We start from the raw sequence: 10878 nt of genomic DNA, 5'->3' as shown, positions 1-10878 counted from the left end.
CTGCTCTGCAGAATAATTTGATAAGTTTTGATTTAATAGAACATAAGAAAACAGTGAGCACCTGAATTGCTGCCCTTGCCCCCTCCACCAGACACCAATCTCCTGCTACCTGCAGGGTATCACTGGACATCAGGGGATGATGTTACTGCTTCTCTGCTGTAGATACAGGGCACATATCCAGCATCACTTCAAGTCTGATTGTCTTGTTATTCACCTCCACTTGGACCTATAATATTGGACTTTTTTGTTTTTTAAACAAAGGTCTTTATTTTAGAAATATTTTTTTTTATTTATCTAAAAAGGCACAATTGCAAAAAATTACCTTTTGAAATACATTTCTTTATAAGCACTATGAAATTTCACGTAGCAAGAAAGTGAGCAGACTTCTCCAGACACTCATTTGAGCTGAGCTTTCCTGGAAGCCATGGCTCCAAGGAAAGCTGCAGTGGGACCAGAGGTTCAGGCTCAACCCTGGGAAGTGCTAAAGAAGCTGGTATAAATAACCAAGCTGGTTGGCATGGAAATGGTGGGAACAATTTGGTGCCTCCACAAAGTTCTGCTGATTTAAATTTCCCACATCTCTCCTGAGAGCAGCAGCCTTAACTTTCTGCTGATAAGCCTCAGTAAAATGGCACCTTCCATTAATGATACCAACCATATTCACAGCAATTAATGGCTTTTCTTGGTACCCTATATGAATATTCCCAAATTTTACAGGAAGTAGATGAAGATGGCACTGCAGTTTTCCTTAAAGTAGAGAAAAGTAGGTTAAAAAAATCCACTAAAAGCATATATATGTATGTAACCCCCTAACCCTAATCTTAGTTCAAAAAAGTTAAGGATTGTAAGCTTTCTTTAAGAAAAAAACCAGGCACAGGCTGCATTTGAACTGTCACACACAAATGTATACGTTGGCACAAGCCCCTGTCCCGCCTGGAAGCGGCACTGGAGCAGCACAGGCTGAAGATTTCCTCTGGAGCAGCGGGTGCAGCCCTGCTCCTCCTGACAGGCACATGGAATGGAGACACTGGAACGTGAATCCACAGCTGTTCCTAAAGCAGTGAGTATTTCCATCGACAGTAATGAAACAAATCATTGATTCAATGAATGAATTTAGCTGGCTGACAATTTTCATGCACTTAAAGACGATGACTCCTTCAGATCAGGTTGAGATTTTACAAACATTCACATTCTGTAATGAGTTTTCACAGTTTGAGAGAAGGGGCTGATCCTATGCAGAATTCCATACACAGAACATTTCATTTATTTTTAAAAAAATTTCCAAGTGTTTAAAACACTGCTGAAGTTCCACTCATAGTACCCAATGTACTATTGAACATGTAAAAGTCTCTGCACCAAAAAATGAGGTGGCTTTGATAAACACTGGTTTTAAACAGGAACCTGGAGGTGAAGAAGAACCATTCCAAAAGGAAAAAATGAGGGAAAGGAGCAATTCTCTGCAGGAGCAAGGCTGGTAGGGGTTTGCTTGGCATGTTTATCTTCTTTTCCCCAGGATCATGTTTAACTTATCTCTGACAGAGAAATGCATCAGCAAAAAAAAAAGTTTTCAATTAAAAAAAAAAAAAAAAGAAATCATGAAACAAAAGGGTTTCCCACTTCCCCAACCCTTCCCAGTTCCTAAGTCTGAAGAGGAGGAAATTAATAAAAACATAAATGACTACTTTAAAATATACCAAGTAAAAACTGAATTTGCTATTAACCATTTGCAGAAGAGGCAAAGTAGCAGTTATACAAATTACACAAAATCTATGGTAATCCTTACATTAATATAAAGTGATTTCACTGAAGGAATTATTTCAATATTTCACATTACAGTTAAGATAGAAGGTCTGGCAAACGCTGAGCCCTCGGTAATAGCTGCTATCCTAGATTACACACAACAGTTTTAAGAAAGGACCCTTAAATGATCTACATCCGTAACATTATTTGCCTTAAAATAAAAAATAAGAAGAATCACTTGCAATACCTCACAGAATCTTCACGTTAAAGCACAACCACCTGTAAGAGTCCTTGTCAGATAACCTGCAAATGATGGAGCCTCTGCTGCGAGTGCTCAACCTCCCACCTGTGTGACCTGGCACCAGTCGCTTTCAGCTGAGAAAAAGAATTCAAGTAAGACTGAGCTGTGCTGGCTCCCGGCTCATGTGCTCGAGGTCCACACGTGCATTTGTTTGGCTATTTGGTGCACGTAACCGATGTCAGGCCTTTGATCTGGGTCGGGGTATATGCACATGCTGACCAGCTCCCGCAGCTGCAAGACAGAAAAACGTGAGTGAATCCTCTGCTGCCTTCCTGGAAAAGGCTCTGGCACCGTCTGCCCGAGCTCCCGTGCCAGGAGAGGGGAACCTCTTCTGTGCAGATGCTGCTGGGCAGAATGCAGGCATGTGTCTATCTCATGTCTGTGTGTCCCACCTCCAAGAAGGCCAGGAAGAACCTTTTCCACCACATCTTCACTAACGATTTAAATCTTCCCCAACCCCAGAATATTTTACATCCCAAAGGAGGACCCAGCCTGTGCAGCCAGGGCTGGGGAGAGCATGGGACAGAGGGAGGCACCGTGCACAAGCAGAACACAGAGAGAGGAAGGAAGGAAACTCGAAATCACTTCCAAGATGTGACTGAGGTGGGAGGTGAGGAGGGACCTGCCAGTGAAAGGGAACTGAAGACAGGGGGAGCCTGAGCAGAGCTCTCAGGAACTGCAGCTGTGCTGCCCTTCCTGCACCACCCCCAGTGCCCAGCACTAACCCTGCCCAAGCCTTGCAGCATAACGAGTCTCACCAGTACTTGTGCATCTTAAGCTACTGGACACAGCTATGAGACCTGGTGCTTCCTAAAATGCCTTTATGAGGAACAGAAACTGGTCATTGATTATATCTAATAAATAAAACGCAGAAGGGCTGGAGTCTCCCCACCTCCCAGCCCTCTTTATTGTGCACATGAAAGATTGTAGCTTTTAATTATACAGACACTGAAAGCTGCTGGTACCCCTGAGGCACCAGGAAAAACAGCCTTGAGCCTCTGATCTTCTCACATCCTCCCAGTAGCCACAGTGCCAATTATTTTACCGGTAATTAAAAGCATGGCCATAGAGCTATCAAGCACACAGCTTCAGCTGCATTAACAAACGTACCCAAGGTTTCCAGCTCTGGATGGAACCAGGCCCAGTCCTTGCTCCCAACCCAGACCTCTGCCTGGCCCTGCCCCATTCTCTGGTGACTTTGACCAGCTCAGGGCAGGGGCACCGCAGCCTTCATAACCCTGAGACCCCAATGAGGGTATCAGCCCTGACCACAGAACTCCCACAAACAACTGAAAATACTTCTGGAGCTCTACCCAGCACCATTTGTCCAAAGAGTAGCTGTGCTCCCCGGTGCATGCAGCACTGCAACGCAGCCCGGGCACTTCTGTCCTCACTGGCATTCACCAGCACCTACAGGAACCAGTGGGCTGAGCCTGGATCAGCACCGCCAGCCAGCATCTCCAGTTACCAGCAAATCTGTTCCCAATATAGAAAACCAGTCCTGGCTGGATCCCAGCTCCTCCTGCTTCCAGCAGCATGCAGTTGCTCACAGGGGGATCTGGAGTGGTCAGGCTCAAAAGGCCACAGAGGAGAGGAACATCCCTGAAAGGAAACTACAGCAGGGGCTCTGCCCCAAACACTGCCTTGTTCCAAGGAAGTACCACACTGGATGCTGTTGGTGCTGGAGCCCTGCTCCAGTTCCCTGTTTGTGCTGCTCCAGTGAGCACCAGCAGCAGCTGAGGAGCTGCAGCCACAGGCACAGCCTCTGCCAGCATCCCGTTAATAGTGCATGAACCATCTGCAGTTCTCTGGGACCCGGCGCCTTTGAGCTCTAAACCATCCTTCTCACCCCGACCGTATCACTGCACTACACACACTCTTTAGCACTGCCAGAGGGGAGCAAACAGACAGTAATTGTAAAGACAGGAAACACATCTGTCAACTTACACTAATTCCTGCTGCCAACAGGCATATCCTGAAATGCAAACTGCAGCAGCACAGCAAAGGGACGGACGGAGCTGGGCGCTGCTACGGAGCTTGGGGCAAAAGAATTTTCAATTTCTCTTCTACAGACTAGTTCTCAAAGCATCGTTTTGCACGGGTTACTTGGCAAGGAAAAACGAAGCAAAAAGTGAAGTGTGGTGCAGGGTCCCTCCCAGGGCGGAGGCCAGACCGGCTGTGCTCGGTATTTCCCGGCATCCTGCTCCTCCTCAGGATGCTGAGGCCCAGTGAAACAAAAGAAAAACCCCATAGGATACAGTGAACATTTAGAATGCCATTAGCCATTTCCTTTCAAACAGAAGGCAACTGTAAGGAATGAGGAGGTTAAGGAAAACCAGCTGCTTTGTCTAGGTGAGGCAGAAAAAAGTCAAGCTCATCTCAAGAGGCCCTGAGGAAAGCCAGCACACGTGTCTGCAGCTGGGCGAGCAGGAACTGGGACATTGGGTTTGTGCACTGCTTCAGATGCTGCTGCCCATCCCTCATGTTCAGACACACAAACCTGGACAGCTGCTGTAGAGCTCCTTATTGCATTAAACTAAATGGCTTTTCTTTTTTGCTAAAACTGAATCCTTCCCCACTTCATCACACACTGAAGACTTCATAAACAAACATATCAGTGCTCTTTTATAAAATGTTTTATGGCAAAGGAATTAAGGAGAGGGCTTTCCCACAGTTCACTGCTGGTTTCTGCCAGCATCATAGACTTCCAGTTTCACAGTATTTCCCACATTAAGAAATCTTTTTTGTCTTGATTTAGTTTGTCAGTGTTCAGACTCCACTGAAGTGATTGCTCAGCCAGGTATCCAGGACCCGCTGGCCATCCCCTGTTCTTCCCTAGAGGTGGGGGGGGTTGTCCTCCTGGATTCCCTTTCCCTGTGCCTGGGCAAACTGCACTGCACCTCCCCATTCCCCTGCAACCACACTCCCAATTTACCTTTTCAGAATAATGTTCAGCTGGAAGAGGTGGGTAGTCACATTGCTCTATTTTTTGGCAAAGAGAAAACAGGTTCATTTTATCTCCATAGAAGGGACTTTGCAGAGCTGCCATCTGGAGAGAGAAAACCAGAAAATGTTTCAGAAACACAAAGGATGTGAGCGCCCTTGGTACTGCCAGTTTGCAAGAGCCAATTCTGTTCTCAGCCAGTGAGCAGAGCAAGGGATGCTGCTGCTCCCCAGCCCAGGCTGCTCCAAGACCCCAACAACTCTGCAGCCCCTGCAGGGCTGGTGCCAGGCTCTGCCAGGGTTCAAGGAAAAAAAATCCAAGAATAGGATGTTCAGACCACCAGCCCATCAGCAAGAACTCAGCTGACTCTAAGGCAACTCTGAAACCCCCTCAGATACAATCTTCTAACTTTTGACATTTAGCTGCTTAGAAGATGAATCTTGTAAGCCTGAGCAATCCACTCAATCTTTTAAAAAACCCCTAAACAACCTCAAAAGAAATGTATCCCCTGCCAGAAACCTGCTATTTAGAAAAGAGTATCCTAGGCAGATTTGAGAACAAAACTACTGAAAATGTAGTCTGGTCTTTTTCTGAGGCCAGCTGAAGTTGATGCTTCTCACTGCACATTGAGGGGGTTATTTGATGATTGATGGTCTGTTGCTCGTTACCTGTGCAGTGAAGGTGTCTGGAGAACTCTGGCTCTTTCTGACACAGTGAGCTCCCAGCAGGATTGAAGAGAGCCAATACAAAGTCCTCCAATCTCTTACCCATGGTGAGGAACCAGGATCCATGGATTATTGGTGATTTGGTGACAGAGAAGCAGTTTTGTTTGGGCTGCACTCCCAGAGGCACTGCAGGAAGGGGCTGCAGCCAGGGGGTCACACCAAAACCTCACCACCACTAACACTCATCCAAGTGCTGAGCAATGCAGAACACACCAAGTTAAACCACCCTGAGTTTAAAACCTATCTTTTAAAGGACTCAGGGAAGAAACCTATGTTTCCTCACAAAGGCAAAGACCTGAGGGCGAAGAGTCCCTGACAGGATCCCAAAGAACCCCAGCACTGGGTGAGAGCATTTGGAGATTTTTGAAGGTAAAAGGTGAAGTGTCTCTGTTACTCCATTACTGTCATGAACAATAGTAGGTAAATCAGTAGGAGAAAAATTACACAGTCCAATTAGAGACTACTCCCCAAGCAGGACTGATAGCAAACTACTCTCAGTCAGATAAAACAAACTGGAGAGCCCAGCACAGACTGTTCCAGGGAGAGCACTAATGGGGGCATCAGGGAAAACACAGAAAGCAAGCAAGGGTTAAACAGGGACTCCAAGATCTCAATACACACATCAATAATGCCAGGGAGGTTGAGAGGGGTTTTCCAATTCCCATTAACTTTTCATTCCAGGTTTAGTTAAGTGCTCACGTGCAAAAGGGAAGGAATGCAAAGGACACACCGAGGGGCTCGGGATGGTAAATGCAGGGAATTAAAGTGGAAAGAGAGAGCACCCAGTTGTGACTACAGCAGTCAGGGCTGCAGGGCCATGACCACAGGCACTCCAAGTATCTCACTAACTACAGTTTGTGATGCTACGTTGGGGTTTGCTCCTGACATTTTGATTAGAGCAATTACCCCAGGCCAGCCAGATCTCCATGGAAAACGCCCACCACGCAGCATGACTGGTTCAAACATCCAGAGATGGGAATCCCTGTTAGTGTTTAAATTGATCGTCTTGCCAGAACTGCTGAAGTCATTGCTTGTAGCTACATTCTGGGAATTAACAACTTATTTTTATCCCCTCCAAGTTATCTTGCTGACAGATATCTACAGGAAGTGAGGGATGAAGACAGTTACTACTATATTGATAAGATTTAATAAAAATCACAATGATTATCAATGTCAAAGTTAAGTGGTGCTATGTGGCATCATATCCCAAAGCCCTCAATGTTCCCTAAGTGGATTCCAGTGGACACACATGTCTCTGAAGGCAATTTGTACATTAAATCTCTCTGCAGCTTATCTACACAATCTATCTGGAGAAATATCAAAAGTGACTCATACCCAAACAAGCATCCCTTCCTTACTTCTAAGCCAAATGAAAAAAATTCTCCTTACAAGACATTAAAGCAGATAAAACAGTTCCTTCAAAGACATCCAGATCTGATGCTTAATTTTCAAAATTCTAGAAAGTTTAAGAAGTCAAGTAGTCATTTAACTACTGAACATAAAATTGGTATCTGTCCAGTCTTCCCTGGAATCTGCAATACCTCACAGCTCCTGTTCCCTAAGTTAAGGTTTACCTACGTAGGAAGGAAATCTAAAAATGCTTCACATGCCAAATTTTTCAGATGTTACTGTAGTACTGCTACTCCTACCAGAGAATTATGTTTAGTGTGCAATTAATTCAGTTTCTTGAAATACAAGGAGTACCAAGACTCCTGTGCCATAAGGGGACCATATTGCCTGCAACAAAAACACATCTTAGCACAACGCTAAATATTTCTCTCTGCATAAATCTGGAATCCCATCTCTGGGAGCTCAGCCTGGAGTGACTCAGAGCACCCTGGCAGTGCAGCAGCAGCCGGGCAGTGGAGTCCAACGGGGCCACTCCGACTGCTCCCGACAGCCCCGGCCAGCCCAACGCCCCCAGGCAGGGCCACAGCCCCAGCTCCGCGCCTTGCAGATGTTATGGGAAATTTACTTTTACCCTGTCATGTCCTACAATGTTTGCTTAACCAACCAGCTGAAGTACATGCTCAGCTATAGCAGTTTTCACATCTGATGTGCTCACAAAATCAATTACATTTCTGCTTATTCCCTTATTTCATGGGATTACCAGAAGTTGTATTGATAAGTAAAATGTCATCAGTTCCCATAATTTGTTAACCAGAGGATGTAAGCAATATTCCTGACTATATATCCCAGGGAGTTTTAATTCTCTGGGTGGGGATAAAAGCTTTCTAAATGCTGGCATGCACTGTCACTTGAATTTGAAGAAGCATCCATCTAAAAAAAGATTTAGAAGAAATACAACAGTGTTTGATACCCTTTGATCCCTGCTAAAAATGGAATCACAAAACCAAAAGCACAGTTACAAAATCATAACACTTGCTTTCAAAATACATGTAATAGCTTTTAAGAACAAGTTGCACATTTTGGGCAATTCATCCACATGTGTCTGCTCCGAGTCTGTGCCTGAAGCTGTAAGACAATGTACAATTAGAAAAACTTCCAGCCATAATACAGTAGTTAGAGACACTGGTTTCACATTACATAAAACCTCTGCTTTTCTCTATCAGAAGTTCCCAAAATTAAAATACCACACTTGGTCAGAATTCCATCTAAGGAACCAGTACCTTGCATTCAAATGAATTTGCTATTTTCAAAATAAATGCACTGAGGAAAGAGCTCTGCTCCCAGCAGGAAGGAGGGATGCAGTGAGCTGGCTTCTCATGGCTTCATCCTCCACATCCACGGGGACCCAAATTCACTTTGCTCACAACCTCTTCATTCATGCTCAGAAGGTGCACGATGAACACAAAATGAGTCAGCTTCTTCTAAGGATTCTTAACAAGTTGTCTACAGGCAGTCTGACCTATTCAGTTCCTGCCCTGAATTGTGTGGTCATGGAAAAGCCAGGGGAAAAAAGTGAGAAGATACTTGCCTCATACAATAAACAGCCCAAAGACCAGATATCAGACTTGAAGTTATAGCCGTTCTCGTGTATTCGCTCTGGGGACATATAGTAGGGAGTTCCCACTGCAAAAACAAACAAACCAGGGGTTATTGTCTTACCAGTGACTGAGCAACCTCTGTCATACAGAGAGAGACTTCATTCAAGGGTCAGGTGTAGCACAAAGAGCTGATAAGGACCAAATACATCATAAACAGAGCAGAGAATGGTGAACATGGTTGAAAATATCATCTGTGTTTCTGACATCTGGGAATCATTTTGTTTCCCTTCCAGGCTCCCAAGAACCTTCAGAGTGTCTTGGATGGACAGAGCCACCAGGAGGGATCATCCCCTTGGCTGAGCAGACTGCACAGGTGTCACGACTGTGACACCAGAGCAGGACTCGGGGCCAGCACATCCCTGAGTGTTCACCTGGCAGGGCACAGTGTCACAGCCAGGCCCCAGGGGACGTCTGACAGGTCACCAGCCACTGCAGGGGACACAGTGCCCAGCACCAGCCAGGAATTCAAAACTTGTCTGAAAAAACCAAGATAATAATTCCAAGCTTTAAAACCCTGCTTCAGCTTGCAGTTATGTCAGAAGCTGGGGGATTTCTATGTACTTCCACAAGTCTGTATTTTATCAAAAGAAATTTACTCAGTAATTTGGACAGAAGTTACAGGAAATTATTAATAAATTCCTTACCTCAAAAAGGTTCTTTTTAAAATCCTAAATAAGTTTCAGTTGTGGTACTGAAACTACAAGACATCCTGGCAGTCTCAACTACATCAAATAATCCTCAGATACATCATTTATTAAAACATCCAAGGACTGTATATGCTCTTTTCTCCTGCTTCCCCTTGCTTGTCCATCCCCTGTCAATTTTTTTTTCCTTTTGGCATTCCAGTGTATCCTTCTCCTAATTAAAGACCTTTCCTCACAAGATGGCAAATGCTTAATTTGCCTGTAATATTCAGTTTACAGCTTCTCCATTTGAAATGCTGCCTGAAGACAGCTGCAGGACTAATAAGCTGAAGATGGTGCTAGAGGTGGAGGAGCAGCCACCACCTTCCCCAGCACTCCCACGGAGGGATCTGCACACTGTGGGAAACAAATGAGTTCTGGGGCAAAGCAACAACCTTGAGAGGCAAAACCCAGGCCCTGGCACCTGCACAGGTGACCCAGCACAGGGAAGGTAATTTGTTTGGACCCTCAAGATGTTCAGCAATCAGCAGCCCTGTGCAATGAACCCAGTTCATGCTTTTGGGTCTTTCACTTTAGAAATTACTTCCCTTTCAATGTGAAGAGTATCCTAATGAGAAGTTTCATTTTTGCAAATTCTATAAAAACCACAACACATGAAAAGTATCACAGGGAGATTATTTTGTTTCCGTGCTCAGGAGGAGGAGGTCAGAGTGGCACAGCCCCAGACCCGGCTGGGTTTGATTGCCTGTGGAAGGCCCCGGTGCAGGGAGGAGACCAGAGCCCTGCCAGTAGTTAAGGATTTTTACTGGCCTACACACAGTAACTTCGTGGGACACCAGGAGCAGACAGGACTCGTTCAGAGGCTTTCCATGGCTCTGTCCCATGCGCATGCAACATCCACACGACGGACAGCACAGCTCTCCAAGTAATTCCCACACATCTGCCAGGTTTCTGTACAAGAACTGACTTGGCTGGGACAGCACTGATTCATTTTCCTGCTTAAAAATATGCAGCTGCAGAAGAAACGATGATTCATTCCAGGAAGCTGTGGAAGGCTCTTCTGGAAGTCCCCACTGAGCAGCAGTGTCAGACTCCTCCCCAGCTGCGGCGACTCCTCGCTGCTGCTGTGCCAGGCATGCCAGGAGCTGTGGAGCACACGGCAGCAGCCCAGCCCCGGTCCTGCCCCCGCGCTCGGCGGGGCCGGTGCCAGGGCCCCGAGCCGCGGCTGCTCTGGCACTCGGCTGTTCCAGGTCACTGCGTGGGCACCAGGGCCAGGAGCGACCGCGGCTCCGGAGCCAGGCCCGTGCCCTGGCAGCTCTGCTGGGCCCCACGTCGGCTCGGATCACGCCTCCCCGGCCGTGCCAGCGGTGACAGGGCTGTGACAGGGCTGTGACAGCGCGGTGGCACGGCTCAGTGCGTCACGGGGCTGCTCCATCCCATTAATGGCTCGGGGAGCGCTCCACGCCCGAGCTCATTCCGTGGAGCCCACCTTGCACATTTACCTATCATTACTGTA

General features: G+C 46.3%; 1 protein-coding gene across 2 annotated transcripts in view; it reads right to left on the bottom strand.

The window, feature by feature from the left end:
* Window positions 1–318: 318 nt before the first annotated feature.
* Window positions 319–10878, bottom strand: part of NEK6 (NIMA related kinase 6) — a 45267-nt gene continuing 34707 nt past the window's right edge. For both annotated transcript variants that reach the window (XM_021543694.3, XM_021543695.3), the window contains exons 8-10: window positions 8649–8743; window positions 4977–5090; window positions 319–2272 (exon numbers count right to left, since the gene is read on the bottom strand). In XM_021543694.3, the coding sequence (XP_021399369.1) occupies window positions 2162–2272; window positions 4977–5090; window positions 8649–8743 (320 nt within the window). In that variant the 3' untranslated portion in view covers window positions 319–2161. The remainder of the gene's footprint in view (window positions 2273–4976; window positions 5091–8648; window positions 8744–10878) is intronic.

This window comes from Lonchura striata, chromosome 22 (assembly GCF_046129695.1).
Source record: "Lonchura striata isolate bLonStr1 chromosome 22, bLonStr1.mat, whole genome shotgun sequence".
Lineage (NCBI taxonomy): Eukaryota > Metazoa > Chordata > Aves > Passeriformes > Estrildidae > Lonchura > Lonchura striata.
Note: the sequence above shows the minus strand (reverse complement) of the source record. Positions and strands in the feature narration are given on the sequence as shown.